This window comes from Diplodia seriata, assembly GCF_021436955.1.
Source record: "Diplodia seriata strain FDS-637 chromosome Unknown scaffold_2, whole genome shotgun sequence".
Taxonomy (NCBI): Eukaryota; Fungi; Ascomycota; class Dothideomycetes; order Botryosphaeriales; family Botryosphaeriaceae; genus Diplodia; species Diplodia seriata.
The window spans coordinates 843334-864990 of NW_027117309.1; the positions used below are offsets into that span (position 1 = coordinate 843334).

The 21657-nt window shown below is 57.7% G+C and overlaps 6 protein-coding genes across 6 annotated transcripts; 4 read left to right on the top strand and 2 right to left on the bottom strand.

Moving 5' to 3' along the window:
- Positions 1-647: 647 nt before the first annotated feature.
- On the bottom strand, positions 648-5330 carry dcl1 (Dicer-like protein 1; the record flags this gene model as incomplete). Its single annotated transcript, XM_066773130.1, has 1 exon — positions 648-5330. One exon carries the CDS (start codon positions 5328-5330, stop codon positions 648-650), a length of 4683 nt encoding a protein of 1560 aa, XP_066635697.1.
- A 550-nt stretch (positions 5331-5880) lies between these two features.
- On the top strand, positions 5881-7059 carry TAP42 (Type 2A phosphatase-associated protein 42; the record flags this gene model as incomplete). Its single annotated transcript, XM_066773131.1, has 2 exons — positions 5881-6107; positions 6159-7059. The coding sequence occupies 2 exons, from the start codon at positions 5881-5883 to the stop codon at positions 7057-7059; spliced, it is 1128 nt and encodes a 375-aa protein (XP_066635698.1).
- Positions 7060-9294: 2235 nt separating this feature from the next.
- Positions 9295-12724, top strand: SLS55_001640 (uncharacterized protein; the record flags this gene model as incomplete). Its single annotated transcript, XM_066773132.1, has 5 exons — positions 9295-9305; positions 9358-9917; positions 9999-12512; positions 12568-12579; positions 12630-12724. The coding sequence occupies 5 exons, from the start codon at positions 9295-9297 to the stop codon at positions 12722-12724; spliced, it is 3192 nt and encodes a 1063-aa protein (XP_066635699.1).
- Positions 12725-16074: 3350 nt separating this feature from the next.
- On the top strand, positions 16075-17025 carry SLS55_001641 (uncharacterized protein; the record flags this gene model as incomplete). The annotated part of the gene is made up of 1 exon (XM_066773133.1): positions 16075-17025. The coding sequence occupies one exon, from the start codon at positions 16075-16077 to the stop codon at positions 17023-17025; it is 951 nt and encodes a 316-aa protein (XP_066635700.1).
- A 133-nt stretch (positions 17026-17158) lies between these two features.
- On the bottom strand, positions 17159-19422 carry SLS55_001642 (uncharacterized protein; the record flags this gene model as incomplete). The annotated part of the gene is made up of 2 exons (XM_066773134.1): positions 17159-18966; positions 19014-19422. The coding sequence occupies 2 exons, from the start codon at positions 19420-19422 to the stop codon at positions 17159-17161; spliced, it is 2217 nt and encodes a 738-aa protein (XP_066635701.1).
- Positions 19423-20067: 645 nt separating this feature from the next.
- SLS55_001643 (uncharacterized protein) lies at positions 20068-21519 on the top strand (the record flags this gene model as incomplete). The annotated part of the gene is made up of 1 exon (XM_066773135.1): positions 20068-21519. The coding sequence occupies one exon, from the start codon at positions 20068-20070 to the stop codon at positions 21517-21519; it is 1452 nt and encodes a 483-aa protein (XP_066635702.1).
- Positions 21520-21657: the final 138 nt, after the last annotated feature.

The following is a 21657-nucleotide window of genomic DNA, read 5'->3' on the forward strand; positions in this document are numbered from 1 at the left end:
TGTACTATCAAGGGAATGGAAATGCACGCCCGCTTGGAATCTCTTTTCTCTCCCGCGGCGTAGCAGAGACGTGTGGTGGGATATGGCGCCGGTTTCTTTATGCTCAATTGCCAAACTGGTGGGGTGTGCACGGCGGGGGAATTGGAAGGGCAGTCATCTGTCCTGTACGGCTCCTTATGATGTATGTCTTTTCAGTGCCCTGGGTATTACTTGCGCTTCTGTATCTTAGACTGGCGGGGGGTGGTGTCGATACCGATCAATTCATCAGAAAATCGCTCCCTCTAACAAGAGACCACCGATTCAGCTGCGTGTGACCCATTTCGCTGCCGCCATACTGTGCTGTCTGGATGAACTGTAGCTTAGAGCAAAAAAGGACGGAGAGTCACGAAAGGCGAACACAGAGTATAGGTAGGATGCACCGTCTATTATAATTGATCGCCTCTCGCCATCTACTCAGTGTGAAGAATCTCCTCTAGCAAAAATCTGCCTTGGACCAAAGAGCCGATGATGTACCAAGCCTCGAGGAAGAAAAGTCCACCTAGATACACTTCTGTATCACGCAGCACAGACGACTATTCATCAGCAACCGAATCCGCACGACAAGTCCCTTCAAATTCCGCTTCGCCAGCTCCAGAGAGCCCCGCCGTTCAAATCAAACTTCCCTTCTTCACAACCGGAACGCCGGCCTCCTCGGCCACGCCAACGACCACCACATCGCTCGCATCATCACCATCGCCGCCTGCGCCGGCATCGACCGCGCCCTCTTCCCCTTTCTGCCGCTGACCGCAATCGCAGCCGAACCGGTCGCGAAACTCGAACGGCGGCAGGCCGGTGAGCAGGTCGAGGGCGGCGAGGGCGGCCTTGACCTTTGCGTTCCTGCCGGCCGACGCGATGCCGTCGGCGATGATGCGGTTGTGGACCATGACGCCGGCGATGCACTTGGGCGGGGCGCCGGGGGTGATGACGGGCAGCTCCTGGGCCATGACCTTGTGGTCCTCGCAGCCGAACTCGTCGTGCAGGAAGCCGTGCAGCCGGGTGACGGGGTGCGAGTTGGCGAACGAGTCGTAGATGGAAATGTCCTCGAAATACCACAGTATGTGCGTCTCGAAGAAGCGGTGCACCTCGGCGAAGCGGTAGGCGCTGTCGACGAAGAGCGCGCCGACGTACGCCTCGACGATGTCGGGCAGGCACTTCGGCGGCGACTTGACCGTTGTCCAGTAGTCTCGTGCCCCTTGGGCCTCGCGTTCGGCTTCCTTGATCTCCATGACGTAGTCGCGGATCTGGTATTCGACTTGTGAGTGGCTGTACTTGAGATGCTTGTGGAATCCGAGCTTCACGCAAACGGCGCCGAGGAACTTGTTGGACACCATGGCCATTTTGTGCTCCGTTAGCCACTGAGGGTCTTTATCCGGGAAGTTGTAGACCAGCCAGGTGATGCACGCGTTGTCGATCAGCGCGTCTCCCAAGAACTCCAGGCGCTGGTATGAAGGGACCTTCTCATAGTTGTAGGGATACGACGGGTGCACAAAGGCTGATCTCAGGAGCTTTGCTGAGCGAAAGCGGTAAGGGTGTTCCCTCTCTACCTGATTCACCAAGTCCATCTGCGCTGCCGTGCATTCCGCGTCAAGATAAGCTGGTTTCTCGTATGCGTCAAGGTACTCGGCCCACTTTTTCTGAGTGTGATCTGGACTGGCCACGAGATTGGTGACTGCCTTGACAGCGTTATCCCAGTTTTCTGGCTTCCATTCGCCCAACGTATTATGCGTCAGATAAGCTGCCCCGATGAGAGCCTCGCAAACGTCTGCCACAGTCTTGTCTCCAAGATGATGCTTCATCGCTTCGTCTCCAGTCCTGTTGTGGCCCTTGCCCTCCAGCATCTTGAGGCCATCGGGATACCAAGTTCTTCTTGAGAATGCCATGCTTCGTATGTACTTGGTAAGATTAAGCCCCTTGGCAGTCTCAAATAGATTTTGATTACACACGAGGCACATTCGTTTGACGTGGAAGTCGAACTCGTTGTCGTCCGGATTCTGACCAAACAGCGCGATCGATGTGGCCATCTTGAGGAAACAATCTCCCATGAATTCCAGGCGCTCATAGTTATTACCCATGCCGCGGCGAAAGTTTTGGGCTTCTTCACTGTGTTCGTCGGTGTTGTCGGAATCTTTCGTCAACGCCTCCAACGCCAATTCGGGGCTGATGTCGAGGTCCAGAAGCTGACAAGCTTCCAGCGCGATAAGACACTGGTCTATGCGATGAATCACTGCAGGGAAGACGTAGATGGTTGCCACGGCTGCTGACCGGAGTGTCGATATTCTCAGCGGCTCCGGACACAGGTACACCTTCGAGCGGAGTTCGCCTTCACGCCTCTCAGGTTCCGCCAGCATGTTGCGGCGGTGGAGCACTTGCCGTCCTTCAAGGACCGGCTGTTCGCGATTCCAGCTTGAGTCGGCCTTCGCTCTCGATGCTTTGTACAGGCTGATGGAATAGTTCAGGATGTCCTTCTTGTGCTCCGGTTTCTTTCCGGTGGCAGCATCGTCAGGAACAGGGTCCGTTGGCTTCAGGGCTGGATTCAGGCAATCCGTAAAGAAACGCCGGCCACCATCCCACATGTCGACGAGATACCTGTCCACAAGAAGATCATTGGGCATCTCAGCTGTCCAACGGTACTCGACGTGCGCTTTGACCTCCTCCAGAGCCTCCCAGTCGAGGATTTCTCGTAACCCATAGCATCCATCATCGAGTACTTGGTAACAACTCTTCAATGGAGCAATCCAATAGGACATCTTGGCATGATCCTCCTCGTACGTCTTGTTGAAGATATCTTTGAACGCTCTGAGCGTGTACGAGGTCATGTGTTGGACATCATCGATGCTACACTTGAAGACGGATGTCAAAGGAACCAGATGGACCCGGCTAGGAGTTCCGGAATTGAGGAATATTGGGAAGTCTGGCAATTGTGGGAGAGGAGTACGAGTGAGTATCGCCAGTGGTTGGTTGGGCCTGTCAAGACCATCCGGGAGTTCAATGACAGTGATGTGAAGCTCCTCAGGAATGGCTCCTCGCTCAATTTCCCATCTTTTCGGCTTTGTCATCATATCGTACGCATTTGTTTTCTTGCAATTCAGCGCCAGTCGGGCGTTTCTCATTGCAGGCAGATGCTTCGTATAGATCGGCAAGAGATTCTCGTCCAAGTATGCCTCCCCACGGAGGTGAAGGCAGGCTTCGAATGCTGCTGATCGTTTTGCGATGGCCTTCCGCGGAGACAGACGGCCCATTGCTGATGGAACAGGCGAGTTTTCTGGGAGTATGACTTCACAGACGAATTTACCTGACTGGGAGGAGATGATGTAGAGAGGCTCAGAAGCGACTTCTCCTTGCCTAGGAAGCGCCGCTGTGAAGTGGGCAAGGACACTAAGGCTGGAATCATAAGTGAGCTTCGCCCCTGTGCTGGGTTCCGTATAGCGTCTGGAGCCCTTGCAATCAAGCATGAGTTCGTCCAGATCCGCGTCGTTTCCTTTCAACAGGCGGTCTTCAGGCAAAGCTTCGCAAAACTGCCGCATCAGCCTTTCTGCCTGACGGGCTTCCAGAACAAGCTTCCTGTGTTCCATGTTGTCTTCCTCCATCATGTGCAAGTACCGGGAGTTCCTGTGCCGGGCGCGGCCTCTGGACTGCACGTATTGGATCATCGTCTTGTAAAGGTCGAACCTGACGACCAAGTTGCAATCGGGGATATCAAGGCCTTCCTCAGCAACAGAGGTTGCAAAAAGGCAATTCAGTTCACCTTTTTTGAATCTTAAGAGGGTCATAACCTGCTGACGAAACGAGATGTTGAGATCGCCCCACTTGCCAGTACTACCAACAATCATCCCGGGTTTGAGATGGGCCCCTCCAATTTCGTTGAAGACTCGATGCAACAATCGGGCAGTGTGTCGCCGCTCGACGAAAACGATGCATCTGGAGTTGGGTGTCCTCTCAAAGGTTTTGAGGAGCTGGGTGCGAAGTTCCAAGACTTTTGAGCTCAGATGTGTTAGGTTTGGCTGAGGCTCACCCAAGAAGCTGTTCTTGATGATCTCCGCAGCTTCTCTCAACCTTGCTACCTCCTGGTCGAGGCGGGATATTGTCTTCTTCTTCTTGTCTTTGTGATAGGCTTGTTCCTGGCGGCTTTCGAGCTTCTTGGCTTCTTCCTCTTGCAGAGCGTAGTACCAAAACATGTCTGAGCACCATGCTCCGAGTTGAGAAGTCGCATGTTTGGAAGACTCAAAGAGAGGTCTGAACGCTTCCATGTCGCCGAGTTTCTCCTTCATCTTCACGTACAATGGTGTTTCGAATGGCTTCTGAAGGGGGGCGTACTTCGTCACATACTCATCTGGCCGGCTGATGGTCTTGCGCAATAGGTCCAGATTCGCAGTGGTCGCGATTCGGCAATGCAGGAGTGCCTCGAGGTCGCTAGCAGCTTGATGAACGTCCACCTTTGCATCTACTGGCGAGGCCGTCATCCCGAACACCTTGGGCCGTTTGTTTGGATCTGTGGGCACGTAATAATCCTTGATGATTTTGGCGTAACTGTGACCCTTCTTGGCATGATGAGCCTCGTCGAAGATCAGTAGATTGATCTGCTCCATGTTGATGAAGGAGTGCATCAAGCACTGAGCAAGAACCTCGGCGGTGCAAACAAGAACCATGTTCTGCTCGAAGTGCTTCGTCCACGTCTGCTTAGACCAAAGATCGCAGCCCATTGCTCCACAGAAACGCTCGACCTTCTGATCGAGGTTAGTCTCGAGCACAGCAAATTGCTGAAACACCAGTGTCACAGAATCGACGAGAAAGAAAGAGATACGAGGGGCTTTGCCGGCTGCACGATGCTCAAGCTCCTTGTCGATGGTATGCTTGAGCAGAAGCACGGCGATCAGCGTCTTTCCGGAACCGGTGTCAAGGACAGCAATGACGTTCTCTTCTTTGGCTCTCTCGAAAAGCTCCAACTGGTACTCGCGTGGGTCGGCTATGACGTTGGAATCCTGTTTGGCCAGCAGGTTTCGAATGGAGAGCGAATCATCGTCAGCTGCCTTCAGAGTCTCCTTCACCTCCCGCTCTGTTACATTCTCTGCCTTCCGCGTAACCCATGAACTGAAGATGGCATGCTGATGGCGCTTCTTTTCCGAGACGTTGCGGGCAATCCCAGAGCTTGGCAGGCCGTCATCGCTATCGGAGTCCTCATAATCTTTGGCGGGGTGATGTGACTTGTCGATATCCTGAAAGGCGGCTGCCTCAGGAAGTGCTTGGCCAGAACCATGACTCGAGAATGGCACAGCATCTGAACTGTCTGCCATTGCGCCCACAGTACCCTCGGCGGGAGATGCAGAGTGCAGAGATGCGACAGCTGAGGTGGAACCGGGCTGAATGTGATGTTACTGGGCACGAATGCACGGCATGGACGACTGTGTACAGTAATTGTGACGGAGCATGCGGAGGCTGAGAGGTAGAGTGGATGGATGGTTGAAGGGAGCTAGGATGGTTTTGCGATATGGTCAGCCGTTTGCTGCATGTGGCAGGTGCAAGCAGCAAGCACCTGCCCAGCTTGCGCCGCAGCTGCCTGCCTGCATCAGCGGTCCGTGCTGACGACGCGCCCCCAGCGGAGTGCTTGCAAACTGTCACGGGCAGCATCGAGCAGAAGGACGCCATGTCATGCACCTAGTGTCGTAGAGTCGCAGCGTCAGTCGTCGTCGCAAGGCGTCGCCGCAAGCGTCCGTGCGCGAAAATCATGGCCGACGCGCTAAGACGCGGCGCACGTGACGTCGTTTTTCCATGCAGTTCAGGTTCCCTCCCACCAACGACAACGTCCACCCCTACAGCGCACCTTTACCACCCCAGACCTCGAAAATGAGCAACGAAGCTGAGCAGCAACCGCAGAGCCTCCGTGCTCTATTTTACGGCGCAGAGGCGAAAAGAAAGGAGCTTGAGTCTACTTACGACTCGAACAGCGATGCCTACCAACAGAAGCTCAGCTCAGCCATCGCCACCTATGAAGAGTGCTTGAGAGTTGCCGATCGTGTTTCGCTATTCAGTCCCAACGAGACTCTGGAAGATGTGTCGTCCGGAGACATCCAGTACGGCGCCACATCTTGACCTGTCCCTTCATTTTCTCATATTCGCGGCAGATACATGGTCATCAACTACCATTTGGCCGAGCTGTTGCAACGCGCCGTTGGCACTGATCGCAAGTCAACTCTTCTCAGTGCCCGTGAAAGCTACGAAAAGTTCATGAAGTTGCTCGACAGCTATGACGTCCTGTCGAAGCCCGATGCCAAGCTCTACGAGAAGTACCAGGAGTCCCCCAACTCCTTCTCTACTGCATCCACTACAGATGCTGCCGCCAGACGCGACACAAAGATTTCCCGCTTCAGAGCCGAAAAAGAGCTGAAGGCGAAGCTTGAGGTATGTTCAGTGGCAATATCACGTGGGCCGATTAGTAACCGTGGGATCCAGCATCTCAACCAAAATCCTGCTGCTTTCCAGAACGACGAGGATGCTCTGCGTCAGCTTCACCTCACAAATATTGCTCTTTGTGTACACCAGACTTTTGCCTCCCTCGAGTCGCTGGCGCAGGAGCTACAGATTCTGGCCATGGCTCCACCTGCGCCTCCACCAAACGCGGGGCCCGCCACAGAGGACTGGCGACAGCGTGACCGCCGAGGTGACGGTTACTCAGAGCGCCTGGATTCACCGCTTGCGAGTTTGTCAAGCCGTACTGGGCCTATCTTGAGCGCAGATGGAAAGCCAATGCGACCCTTCACGCTCCTCGACAGCAGGCAGAGAGTACAGCAGGGTGTCTTCCGGCCAGATCACAGCTTGCCCACCATGACGATCGATGAATACTTGGACGAGGAGAGGAAGCGGGGAGGTATCATCGAAGGAGGTGGTGAGCAGTCAGGGATGCAACCGGAACCGGATGAGGACAACCTGGAAAAGGCCGATGCTGAGACGCTGAAAGCGCGCGCATGGGATGATTACAAGGACGATAACGCTAAAGGTTCTGGCAACACGATGAACAGAGGCTGATGAGCGTGTTGATCGCACCATCCGCCTCTGATGTACTGGCAGGCAGATAGCTTCGGAAGGCCACGGCTCATTCCCGTTGGCCTGGTCGCCGCACCCGACGGGCAGCAATATCGAGCTTTGTTGATCCGACCGGCAGTGGGGAAACGGGAGAACGCCAAATCGATCGTCGCCTTGGCTAGGTCTCGGGTGGAGGGCTTACGAGTACTTAAGACAGCACTGCCCATGATGGCCCGACGGAAGCGGAAGGCGGCGGCAGGAGGGACATGTGGATCAGTGGCACCCAGGCAGCGGGAGAAGGTGCGCCGTGTCTTCTCGAGTGAGACGTTAATCAATCTGCAGCCATGGCAAATTCGAGGGTTTCATGTGTATCTTTCCCAACCAGCACGCTGGGATGAAGCGGTGGGAATGGCTCAGAAGAGCAGCTCGCCGTGATGAGGATAGCTTTAGCCGAGGCTTGAAGTTTGACGACAGCTCATGGAATGTCCCGTCAGCCCTTTCGGCATTAATACTGCCACCTGTTTCACCGAGCGCCTTGATGCTGAAGGCTGAGAATCCCTGATCGCCCGGCTGGTCGCGCAACGCAATCACAATTGCGTGGGGTCGTTTGCTTATCTCGACCGCGACATTATATTATTATCACCGGCTCGCCATCCGCGTTCTGGAGCAACGCTTGTGACGGTAGTCTGAGGCGCGCATACGAGGCGGCCTAAACTGACCAAGCTCCGAGCTGGCTAAATGTGCTCAGAATGCAGGCCCTCCCGTATGTGCAAAGTTTTCCTCGTCCAGCTTGTGTGGATGGCAGTGGCCGCAGTCGACTAGTTTGACGCATCATGCGCGCGACAGTAGGACGCATGTACAGTGTTTGCAGCTTTGCACACCGTCAGACGCTGAAGAGAGGGTCCCATGCTGTGTACCCCGACGGCTGACGGCGGGCGTCCGGGACCCCGGGAAGCTTAAGTCCTCCAGCTCCCAGATTCTGCAACAGCAGCTAGCGCACATGGGCTGGCTATAGCCGGCCAAGCTTGTCGATGGCGTGGCGGTAGAAGCGAAGGGCAGCAGACAGTGAAGTGGAGCGCAGCCGCAGGTACTCGGTGCAAGCGCGTGTCAGTGACACCTCAGGCAGCGCGATGCGTAGAAGACGGCCTGCCGGGGGAGCCCCTTGCGTGGATCGACTGCGATCTCACGATTGCTGTGCTCGTGGGAGTCGGCAGGGCGGGCGTTCGCACCTGGTGGCGATCATCGGCGCCAAAGACCCATTGGAGGCCCAATGTCCGCAGGCCAACCCACGCCAACCTTATCACGAAGCACGCTCCTGAGCGAGGAGGATGGACCCTCAGTCCAGCATCAATGGCCCGTGTGCACCCTGATCGGGGGCTGCGGCGTCTGCATGGCATACGTTACATCGGCTATCAGCAGTGGACTCCCATGTCTCGGTGTCTAGTACCCAGGCTCGAGGAAATTCGAAGGGGCCCGGTGGAAAGGAGCCGCCGGCAAGTGCTGGGGAATGTGCTGGGTTCTCGCCTGGCGCTAGGCGGCGCCTGCCTGCCCTGCGCCTGGCCGCGCCGTTGTCTCCAACGTCCATCGGCTGGGGCATCACGCCCACTGCGGCCTATCACCCCGCGCGGCGAGGATCCGAGCGGGCACGCCACAATATCCCGGCCGGAGCTGCGTCTGCATCCGCGGCTGCACTGAAAAGCCCCTGCCGCGCGCGACCAGAGAGCAGCGCAGCGGTTGTGCGACGCCGGCAGCCGCAGCGGGCGATGGCGCAGCGTGTCGACGGCTTGGTGACGTTATGCGAAAGTATTCGTTATGGCGGAGATACCTGGGCGCGGACGGGCCCTCGGATGCCCCTGCACGCTGTTGCACCCACGCCTGCCCAGCCGGGCCTCTGCTCGCGGCCAAGGGTGCCGGCACACTGGATCAGCTTGGCCCAATCCGCTGTGCGCTGCACGAAACGACGTGCGCCGCCGCCGCTAATAATCCATTAGATTGCTATTGCCAGACTGCGTCGTCCCATTGCTTATCAGCATCCTCAGTCGCCGCGACGTCTACGTATTGTCCGCCGTTGTGGTTGGCGGGAGCAGCCGGCGTCCGCGACTCGAGCGAGTACATCAGCAAGCCCGCCCCGCCGTCCCCGTCTCGCCCGCGAGCGCGACTATGCCGCGCTTTTTCGCGAACAGCTCGGAATCCTCGCTTTCGTCATAGCATCCCGCTGCCGCTGCGGAGCGCGCGCAAATGGCCGCCGGGTACGCTGGCCTCCTCTTCCCTGCTCTCGCCCGCGCTGATGTAGGAATGCAGCTCTCTGAAAGACGCCGTCAAGGCGCTCGAGTCCGCCTTCGCCGGCCCAACCGTCGCATACCCGCTTCCCGACGAGCTCCAGCGGACCATCGAGACCTTCCTCGACAAGCACCATGACATCGACGACCAGGATTCGCAACGGCTGCACGACGAGCTGCTGCAGACGTACAACAACCACGTGCAGGACGAGCCCGTCAAGCGCAGCGCATTCCTTAGCGTCCTCCGCCAAGTGCGCCCTGCAATTCGCGGGGATGCCCGGTTGTCGCAGTGGTGGAACCTGGTTTTAAAACCCGTCATAGACGGCGTGGGTCACAAGAGGAACGAGAGTGAGGATGCGCGCGAGTTCGTGCTGGGCGTCCTGGCTTATGAAGCTGGCGGCGACCACGACGCCGAGCAGGCCCAAGCCGCCGCTTCGTATATGCAGAAGCTCCTGGACTGTTATTTGAAGCATACGCGCATGCCGACAGCGGAGAGCGATATGATCACACCCGAAGACGAGTATGGTGCGCGCGAAATAGAGTCGCTTCTGGTCATGTACGGCCGCCGGAAGCCCAAGGCAAGTCGGTCGTCTTTTGTCTAGCAGCTTTCACCTAACTCGCTCCAGGAACTGCTTCTTTCGCTGAACACCCTCTTCGTCCAAGCCAAGCATCGTGTCCAAGCCCTGGGTCTGCTCTGCACCTTCGTCCGCGTCCAGCCCCCGCATCTCTACCTGGTCTCCGAAACGCCGCTCGTGGAGAATTTGGAGAAATGCTTGATGCTCGACAAGTCTGCCACGGTCGTCGAGATGGCGCTCACAGTGCTCATCATGTTCATGCCTCATATCACCCGTGTGCTGGTGTCCCACATGCCGAAGCTCTTCTTGATTTACAGTAGAGTTTTGTGCTGGGACCAGGTAACCGCGCCAATGCCAAATGAAAGCCAGAACGGAGAAGAAGAGGCTATCGACGCCGACTCTGAGGACGATTTCTCGGACGATGACCGCAGCGACCCTACCTGGGAGCGACTCGAGCACGCCTTTGACCACCCAGAGACGTCGGCACCTGGTGCTTTGTATTACTTCACCTTCATATACGGGCTTTTCCCCGTAAATCTCATGAGCTATGTCCGGAAGCCCCGAAGGTTTTTGAAGAACATCAACTACCTTGGTGCGGACGACCTGGTGTTGGATCCCGAGGCTATTCGGCGTCGCACGGAGCCCTTCCGGCAGGTCCACCTCTTACATCCCAACTTCTTCAACATGACAGCTGAGGAGGAGCTGAGCGAGACGCGCTGGCTCAGGAGTGATCCGGCGGATGTCGTCACCGAGTGCATGAGCCTGTGCATGGCTGTCTCCGCATCTTTGGAGGACCCCGGCCCACCGCCAACCGCCAAGTTACCCGATCTTCCGCAATCAGCCACACGGCCCGCCCACACTTCTTTGGTTCCAACTGAAGACATTCCTGGGGTCCCTCTAGATGATGATGGTACAGTCGCGACTTCGCCAACAGACGGAAAGCCTGGTAGCAGCTGGCGAAACACTCAATCCACCGCCCCGACGAGCCTCTCGCCAAAAGATTCGACGCATCTTAGGCGGCCTTCCCCTCGGCCCCATGATGCCGGTCCTGATAGTCCTACCTTACCAGGGTCTTTCATCCCGCAGACCACCGAAAGGGAGCAGCAACAGAACCTGGATGCGTCCTCAGCCCTTCTTGCTTCGCCTCGGCTTGAAGCATTTACGCAAACGCTCTCGAACCAGTACCCGCTCACGCCTACGCACGCCCGCCTCGCGCAGAATCTTGCTACTCTGCAACGGGAGGTCATGCTACTGCGCAACGACTTGAACTTTGAACGTTACCTGAAGGCTCAACATCTGTCTCACATCGGCCAACTCCAGCGGAGGCATATCAAGGAAGCCACAGTCGAGGCGGAAACACAGAATCTAATCAACACGAACAGGACGCTGAAGGCCAAACTGCAAAAAGCGAATGAGCTCTACGCGCAGCTGAAGAAGGAGACGATAACAGGCAGGAACCAGTCGAAGAAATGGGAGGGTGAACTAGGCTCGAAGCTAAAGACGATTCGCGACGAGCAAAAGCAATGGCATTCTGAGGAAGCGTCGCTCAAGACGAAACTTGACAAGGCGGAGAAAGATTGCGAACATCTCCGGAGACTGTTGGTTGAGGCCGAAGCAAGGGAGCTCAATTCGAAGCAAAACCTCAAGTCCACCGAAGTGGAATTAGAGGAGATGGGGATCCTGAGACAGGAGATTGAAAGGTTGCAGGCGAAGCTGCGTAACTTCGAACTCAAGGAGCTTGACTTTGAGCAGGCCCAGGAAGAGCAGGATCTGCTGCGCAATGAGCTCAAGTTGGCCAACCTGAAGCTTGACAGCCAAGATGCTGAACGGAGTAGACTTGCCAGGGCGTATGACCGCAAGTTTGCCCTGCTTGAATCACGCCAACCAGTCGACATGGACATCAGCCACGATCCCACACAGCTGCCTGCATCGGTGCAGCAGATGATTGATTCTGCTCTTGCTGCAAGCCATTCCAAGTTCAACCAGCTGAGAAAGACGCACAACCGCCTCCTTCACCGGTTCACCGAGCTGGAGATGAAGTCCCAGGCCCTTGAGGCCGAGGTGTCGTATGCAAGAGGTCGCGCAAGCGGGAATGGCCATGGCAGCCACGATGCACACAGCCCCATCGAAGGACATGCTCCCAGTGCTTTCACGAGAAAGCCTAGCGCCGCAGGAAGTGGTAGCATCACAAGCAGTAGAGGCGCAAGCTTTGCGAATCGCTACGGTCCCAGGTCTTTCACCGAGCCGATGCGAGCGGATGTAAGAAGCGACGATGAATTCGACGATGAGTACAGCGAATTTAACTACCAAGCATCCTCGTTCTCGGGACATGGCAACCGGCCATTCACAGCGCGTCCCGAGCGCAGTGAGTCGCTTCCAGCCCGAACGTTCCAACCTATGGACACAACCAGCCTGGAACATGAGCCGCAGTCTCCCACAGATACCATACATGCGCCTCGGTTCCACGCATTCAACGCCACAGAGCCCCTCGGCTCGTCTGACGGGCGTAGTACATTCAGCGGGAACACGAATGGCAGCGGTAGCGACAAGGACAACAAGGCCAAAATCACACCGAAATCGGAAATCCGGGTCTATGGAAGAGGTGAGTCCAACCACCATCACTGCTTCGACCTTGGAAGCGCGGCTACGACGGACAGAAGCCGGGGAAAGTGAGGGGCGAATGCCATTGACACACAAGCTAATCCGTGCTCTCATGCAGGCGGCGCCCAAAACGTTGGCAAGAAGAAAGATGGCACGACCAAGTCCGGTACCGGCGGCTTCAGAGGCTTCAAAGGGCTGATGTCTCAAAACTGATGAGCATCGGACAAGTGATTTGCCTGTCCCTGGGCATTTGACTTGGCCGTTTATCGTTCTCGTCTCAGAGGTCAGATGCGTCTCTGTGAAACATGGATGGGGATGAACCATCGTCGCCCTCGCACTAGGGGATGCTCTGTCAGATAAAACCATGGCCCAGACCGTGTGGCCGTCAAATCGGGTCATGGCATGTTATTGTTGACGTCCTCCCTTTTGCTTTTTTTGTGATTAGTTCGCACCTTTGTTTTGTTGAGCGTTTCGTCTGCCTTGCAGTGGGCGTCTTGGATATCCTAGGGTTTAGCACTGGAAAAAAGATGGACCAGAGCACATGGATTTGGTAGTTGGATTCACGATTAACATGCGGCACGCTCGAGAAGCAGAGGAGAACAAAAGTTCCGCTGGAGGGAGGGCGCAGCCCATTTCTGGTGGGAAACAAAGTTGCATTGCCGTTTCATGCTTGATGCTTCTTCATCTTGACACATATTCTACTTTGATCGGAAACAAGAATTGGACAGACGTTGGAGCGCTGGGTGTCAAAGGCTCTCAGTACTCTCGCAGCACAATGTTCCCAACCAATGTCCTGACATGGCGGCTCGACAGAGTGAAGCAGAGGGAAGGAAGGGCCAAGAAAGGACATGATGATCCAACGGCGTGACTGCAGAAAAAGCAATGGTTGACGTGGGACAAGCGGGCTTTTCTTTTCCCTGAAACCGATCCCGCCAGATGACCCTGTTGCCGCCGCCACCCGCCGGCGGGGGCCCCTCGGACCAAAAAGCATGAAGAACCTGGGCGAAGCAGGCATGGACACTTGTAGCAGTGATCCTCGCCGCGGTTATTGCTGCTTTGGGGCGGGTCTGCGTCCCAATCATTCCCTTTTTGTTTGTTCGTTCTCTCTCAATCTTCCCCGGCAACACCTTCTTACGGAGAAAATTCATCTGTCAGGTTTGACATTGTCCAACGTCGCTAAGATGGTGGAGGTGATTATTTTTGGTTTCTCGCGCAAAAAAAAAAGTAACTCAGTTCGGATTATCGCACCTACAGCTCTCTCTGACTTGGCGCAGGAACCGCGGTATGACGCCCAAGCCAGATTCGAACTCGTAAACTGCCACCAGTGCTCACCTTCCCTTAAGAGGTAACCAACCCAACGGATCACAAACCTGCGGGTTTTACAACTTCAAGGTTCCGGTGGCGATGTATAGAGCCGGAGCCTGCCCATCGCACTAACCGTCCGTATTTGATAATGGGGGCTTTACCGCCGCAGTATATATGCTGGTCCAAATTCAACTGTCAGGCGGGTGACGTGGAACGTCGGGAAGCCGGGAAGCCGCGGCGCCGGTATTCCATGGTGTGGCGACGCGGATGGGGACGTATGTAACTGCACTGTCCCGACATGGGCAGTCCAGTCCCCTCCTCCTGCGCCGTCATCCGCTCTTGAAAACAACCACGAGACTCCCCCCGCTGCGGCGTCCCGTTTGCTACGATGCACAGAGACCAGGATCATACCTATCCTCACTTTTGCTGCTGCTGCTGCTCTCTTCGAGAGAGAACTGTCACATCGCACCGGGCCGGGGGGGGAACACCTCCCGCTTTCTCCCCGTCGTCGCGCAGTTCAGTTCAATCAAGGGCATCGAAAACAGACAGGGCCGGTTCGAAGTTTTCCTTACTGCTTGCTGCCTACGCACGGTTTTTTTTTTTTTTTTTTTTGGTGGCTCCGCCGTTCGAAATCGTCGTTGCGCATATACACACGGTTACACCGTGGCTGCGGTCCACCCGATGCCACGGCGCTCTCTCCCTGCGCGCGCGCGCGGGCGCGGGTCGGAGCTTGTCCGGTGCGGCCGGAGATGTCGGGGACTGGGATACTTGGGATTTGGGGTGAGGGGAGAGAGAGAGAGAGGCCCATGCAAGTCTCGATGCATGTATGTGTTCCAGACATGCGGGATCGATAGATCACATATCCATCACATCTATGTATGTATCGAGCGGCCGTGCGTGGATTGATGTGCGGAAATCCCTTTCGCAAACGGCTCGGCGTTGGGTGTGCGCCAAGAACCGCTACCATTCGTTCTGGAAGGAGATGGGTTGGTTGATGACTACTTTATCGTAGGCGTGTGCGGGTGCGCGCGGAAGTCTCGGTCGACTCCGAGGTGGGAGCGAGGGCGTGGGCTTTGCGAGGGCTGGCAGGTAGGACGATCGGCGGACGGCGTGGGATGATGGATGTTGCTGATCAGCGCAGACGCAGGGGTTCTTTTCCTCAGTGCATGGTCTTGGGATTGGGATCTGAAGAATTTTTTTGGGCTAGACGGACGATGATGGTGATCACCGCGGTGGATGAATGGTTTGATGATTTAGTGTGGGATGTCAGAGTGGGGGGACACGCAGCATGATAAGATTTGCGGCATCGTGAATCGGATTCCCTGGTGCGCCAGCTACTGGAGGGAAAGGAAACGGATATTTCGGAACACCGGGAAAGATGGGATTGCGGAGAGTCACGTTTCCGACCGTGACTATGGTTTGCTCAGCTGTACTTGTTGGCTAACCGAAAACGGAAATTTCGCGCCATGCAGGCATCACTGTCGCAGCTGATGTATCCACGTTCAATGTTCCTAATTTTAATGCTCTTAGATCTGACTCCTTCTTGTAATCGCAGGAGCTGTCTGACCCATCAGCATCGTATCTGCTGATCGAATGAAAGGCTGGGTGTTTTTCGGTGGTGTAGACACGATCACTCGTCGTTGTCTTCTTTGAGCATTGAGAAAGCGGAATGTCGCAATACTCACCAAGCTTAACGAATTGCAGCCTGGAAGGAATCCTCCAGGTTCTGCCTCTTCAGTGATGGAACCAAGCTTCAGAATTGCTTGGCTCGCGAACGGGCCCCGCTAGAAGCCTTGCGGTGCAGCCTGTTTGGCTACAAGGCTGACACCAGCCGAACCAGGAAGAAGCCGAAAGAATGAAGATGACGCCTCGCCACAGGCAATAGCATGCTTGCTATGGATTGCAGTCCCAGTCATGGACAGGCTGACACCCGGGAACCAATCACGTGGGGACATCAGGCAGCACAGCCTTCGTTGGGCCCAGAAGGGTGGCGCACCACATCAGAGCCCAGTCATCAAGTGTGAGTATTTTGGGGGCTGCGGCCTCCGAGGAGCCCGGTATGGTGCTTTAAGTCAGTACCCTTACCAGCATCATCGAGTCCCCCTCTCCCAGACACAACAGCAACCCTGTCCATCACCTCAACCATGGATACGTGACAGCCGCTCAATGCCTTTCTACTTCCGCCTAATATATCCTCGAGCCCCCAAGCCTGCGATAGACCTATGCTTCCAAATACATTTCTCCTCACTCTCAGCAAAATGCACACCATCCCCACCCCCGCCGACACTCTCGACCGTCCTCCCGCCTTCGGCGCCATCGACTACCGCGACGACCCCGCCGTATACACCGTCAGCACCCGCCTCCGCGAAGCCTGGATCACCGACCCCGCCCTGATCCCCACCGCCGCCGTGTCAGAACGCAGCCCCAAGCTGCCCGACATAGGCACCGTCATCCGCGCCATCCAGTCCTTGGGCAACAAAAACAACAACGACAGCAAGGACGCAGACAATAACAACAACGATGGCGGCGACGACGACATTGGCGGAACCGGCGGGACTGCCATCACCAGTCAAACCGATGATATCTTGATCCGCGCCCTGCGCAACGCCGACACGAACACGCTGCACACCCCGCTGCGTGATGCCGTCTATCACAACTGGAACCATGTCTTTTGGGATGTTTCGCGGTTTCTCCTCCGGTTGCTGCCCCCGCTGATGCGCGAGAAGGAGAAGGAAGAAGATGAGGATGGAGAGCAGGTGACGGCGGCGGCAACGGCACCGGCGATAAGGATGTGTGGCGAGACGCTGGGACATATGCATCCGCCGGCGGAGGGGGTGTTTGCGGTGGAATATCCGAGAGAGGGAGAGCGAGAGGGTTGTGATGAGGTGGAGACGGCAGTGGTGTTGCGGAAAGTGTTTGAGACGAATGTGCTGCTCGTGCCGACGTTTGTGGAGGAAGGGGTTGGGGTGCGTTTTGAGATTGGGGAGAGGGAACAGATCGGTGGCTTCACGTTCGATGCAACAGAGAGGCGGGGCGTGTATAATGAGCCCGTGGTGTATTGGATCAGGAAGGGAGAGAGAGTGGGGATCACCCTGAGTGGCGGTTGTGGGAAGGGTAGAACTGGCGTTGCTGCTGTCTTTGTGTATGGGAAGCTATGTGAATGCTCGCCAGAGAAGGAGAAGCTTCAGTGTGATGAGACGGCGATATAGGGGAAGAAGAATGATGAGGAGGACGGGACTTTGGAGAAGAAGCGATGAGTGAGCAGGAGAGGTTATCAGAGTACTGTGATTTCTACAATAGTAATGTTCTCTTAGCTTCAAACCCATCCAAGCATGTGTTGTTCTACACTTCAAACAGTGAAGAAACCCCTTCCACAATCGCCTCCCCACCAGCCGCCACCAGATCCACCTTTTTGACTTCGCCCTTTAAATAGAATACCACACTGCCACCGAAGCCCACATCGCCGTATTCAACCTTCACTTGCCTCCTCCCTTCATCCACCGTCATCACCACCTCCACCACCTCCCCCTTCTCCTTGTTGAAGTACTCGAACACCGACCGCGGCACGTCCCACGCCGGGAAGACTTCAATGTCAAGGTACGGCGTCCAGTCCTCGGTCCACCTGTCATTCGCCCTGAAGACATCGCCGCGCGGCACGATAGCGCCGGCCCTCACGTAAACCGGGATATCGCGCAGGCCGAGCGCGACCTTCACCGTCTCGCCGCCGCGGAAGACATCGCTCTTGTTGAAGTACTCGACGTACGCGCAGCCCCCGGACCCGGGAAAGTACACCTCGCGCTCGCCGCCCGCGGCCACGAAGGGCGCGACCAGCAGCTCCGCGCCGAAGAAGTACTCGCTATCGACCCACGCGCCTCCTTCGCCCCCTCCCCAAGCCCTCGCATCCGCCGGCTCCTCGAGAAACAGCGCGCGCACGACAGGCAACCCATCCCCGCCGTGCGCGCCGTACACATAGCTCCTCACATACGGCAACAACGCATGATGCGTCGCCGCCGTCGCCGCAAACACGTCGACCAGCGGGCCGCCGTCCGCGTACGGCGCGTACCACGGCGTCGCGCCGGTCCCCAGCATGATCTCGTACATGGGGCTGAAGGCGGCGAAGGCCATCCAGCGCGCCCACACCTCCTCGGACGGGACGGGGTATCCCACTTCGCGCACGTAGCCGCCCGTGTCGGACCCCCACATGGCGAAGCCGAGCAGCCCGGCGCGCACGCCGCTGGCGACGCTGGCCGCCAGCCCGGTGAAGTTGGCGTGCGCGTCGCCGTTCCACACGGCGGCGACGCTGCGCGCGCGGTCGACGGCGGAGCGGGCGAAGGAGAAGAAGGGGAGGGACGAGGACGAGGACGACGTCTCGGTGCCGTAGGCGGCCGCCATGCTCTCGTGGCAGAGCTGCTCGAAGAGCGTCATTTGCACGTTTTGCTCCCACGATGGCATCTCGTTCTCCTCGCCGCGGTCGATCTTGAAGCCCCTGACGCCGACGTCGGTGAAGGCGGTTAGCTGCGCGGCGAAGAAGGCGTAGGCGGCGGGGATGGAGAGGTTGAGGGCGGGGCCGGCGAGGCCGCCCTGGATGGCAGCGTCGTCGATGGAGAAGAGCCAGTCGTTGGCGATGGAGGCGTTGGAGAGGAGGGTGTCGGGGGTGGCGCGGTTGGCGACCCAGACCTGGAAGTCGAAGCCGCGGGCGGTCAGGTTGGCGATGAAGTCGGCGGCGGGCGCGGGGTAGGCGGTGCGGTTGAAGTCGAAGTTGCCCCAGGACCCGTTGCCGGTGCCGTAGGGGCGGTCGGCGAACATGGCGCTGGCCCGGATCCGGTGCGCGTGCAGGTGGTCGACCACGTCGTAGTAGTTTTCCTGCGCGTTGGACACGGTGCCGTGGAAATCCGTCTCCCAGTTGTCCGAGTAGATGATGGGGCCGTAGGCGCTGTCGGGCGGCATGAAGATGTAGGACGAGAGGGAGGCGAACTGCGAGAGGATGGACTTGAAGTCGTTGGGAGCGGTGGGCAGGATCAGGTAGATGGTCAGGCTGCTGGTGTTGAAGACAAAGCGAGTGCTGTCTGGGGAGCTGAAGTCAAAGAGGCCCATGGCAAGGGTGTCAATGTAGACGCCGTAGCCAGCGTTTGTCAGGTAGAAGGGGGCGCCTGCGGATATCAGCAAGACGCAGGGATAGTTGGAGCAAAGAGCGTACGAGCATTGCACCAATTGATTCCCTCCATCTCCCCCAGGCCCTTGATTTCGTAAGTGACATTCTCGTTGGAAACCTTGCCATGCCACGGATATTCCCAGACGCCGTAGCTCAGGGCATCCGAGTCCCCGGAGATGGCAGCGCCGACATATGCACTGCTGGCGTTGATCTGGATCTTTGCAACAGTGTCGCTCACAAATTCAGCAGCTATGTCAACCTCGGCTGCACTGGATGCAGAGACCGGGGTTGCATTGTAGTCGGAGGCTGAGGTCAGGATCTCGATACTGCTCACAACAGTCCGATTTCCTTCGGTAACGGCGAAGCTGTACGGACTGGCATTTGGCGTTGACAGCTCATACCGCGCCGCTGCCAATTTGGCTGTTACTAGCAAAAGAGCCGTATAGCAGCGCATGACTGATGAAGTGAAGGGATCACCTGAGCAACCTCGAAGATGAACGAGCGCCGAGCGGAACAGAAATGCATTTTAAATATCCGACTGGAAGAGACGGTAGGGTTCGGTGTTTTGCGCACCGAATGGCTGTTGTTTTAGACTAAGAGCATCCCCGCATTCGCGAGCGGAGAAGGCGCAGATCAGCGCCTCATCCCGGTCTTGTCGCCCTCCATTTAGCCGGAATAGCACGACACGACCGTGGTGCTTGTAGTCGAAGAGAAGGACTGTTTGGGATTTATCATAGCAGAGTCGGGTGGCGTCCCGGTGCGACATGTCGGTCCGGATGCCGAGTGGATTGCGGCCGGTGGAGTCGCCCCGGATCGAGGAAACAAACCCGAGCATGTTCCACGCCGTCGACCGTTCTCCCTCGTCCTCAGCCCTACCGGACCCCGCAAGCGTCCGTGCGCAAGCTGCCCCAAAACGGTGCTCGAATGCGTTACCTCGGGCTCAGCACCACCACAAACATGTCATGACCTGCACTCTCTCCGCAGCCTTCCGCACGACTCTCTGTGCCTGCGGAGGCTGCATCAATCCCTCTCCTCCAGCCTCACACCCGCCCCAATTCGTCCCACCAGCACCTGCAATACATCTTCTACTCCCCGCACCATGGCGCCCTCCTCCTCCACCACCCTGACCACCGCCCTGCCCGCCGATCTCACCGACTACCTCGCCCGCCTCGACGACTTCATCGCCCGCACCATTGAGCCCCTCCAGGCACGTGACGACAACAACCGCTTCTTCGACCACCGCCGCGAGCATGCCCGCACCGACTGGGACGGCCACGGGCTGCCGCGGCCCGAGTGGGAGGCGCTGCTCGCCCAGGCCACGCGGCTCGCCGACGACGCCGGCTTCTGGCGGCTGTCGCTGCCCGAGCAGTACGGCGGCTCGGGCGGCAGCAACCTGTGGATGGCCGTGGTGCGCGAGCACCTGGCGGCCCGGGGGCTCGGGCTGGCCAACGACCTGCAGAACGAGCACAGCGTGGTCGGCAACTTCCCGGACGTCGTCATGGTGCACCGCTTCGGCACCGACGCGCAGCGGGCGGAGCTGATCGGGGGCCGGCTGCGCGGCGAGGTGCGCGTGACGTTCGGCCTGACCGAGCCCGGCCACGGCAGCGACGCGACGTGGATGGAGACGCGCGCCGTGCGCGAGCGCCGCAGCGGCAGAGAAGGCTGGCGTATCGATGGCTGCAAGATGTGGCAGACGGGCATGCACCGCGCCACCCACTGCTTCGTCTTTGCCCGCACGAGCGGCCGCGACGGCGCCGCCAAGGGCATCACTTGCTTCGTCGTGCCGCGGGAGACGCCCGGCATCAAGGTCGAGAGCTACGAGTGGTGCGTCCGACTCCTCTCTTCATCTCTCTCCCCTCCCCTCCCCTCCCCCTGGACCTTCATCACTGACCATCGCCCGCTCAACAGGACGCTGAACATGCCCACCGACCATGCCACCGTTTCCTTCACGAACGTCTGGGTCCCGCACTCTGCTATCCTTGGCGCTGCTGATGCTGGCCTCGCCGTCGCGCAGGCCTTCGTGCACGAGAACCGGCTGCGGCAGGCCGCGTCCTCGCTCGGCGCCGCGTCCTACTGCATCACGCAGTCCATCACCCACGCCAACGCCCGCGCGCCCTTCGGCCGCCCGCTCTCCGCCAACCAGGCCGTCCAGTTCCCCCTCGTCGAGCTGGCCACGCAGGCCGAGATGCTGCGCCTGCTCATCCGCGCCACCGCCGCCGAGATGGACGAGTTGTTGGCGACGACGACGACGGGGGCGACGACGGCGAGGGGCGAGGAAGGTGATGATGATGATGATGCTGTAGAGACCAAGCTGAGCCACAAGGTCGCCATGTGCAACTACTTCGCCAACCGCCTGTGCACCGACGCCGCCGACCGCGCCATCCAGGTCCACGGCGGCTTGGGCTACAGCAGGCACCTGCCCTTTGAGCACATCTGGCGCCACCACCGCCGCTACCGCATCACCGAAGGCAGCGAGGAGATCCAGATGCGGAAGGTCGCCATGCACCTCTTCGGTTTTGGTAGTAGTGGAAAGAAGGAGATTAAGTTGTGATCATTGTTTTTTCTTCAAAGGAAAAAAGGGAGGGGGGTAGGTGGGCTGGCTGAGCGGTGAAGTGTGTGTGTTTGTCTCATTATGGTGTATTGATGGTTTGGGGGAAAAGGGAATCGGTGGAAGAAACGTTGAATAAGG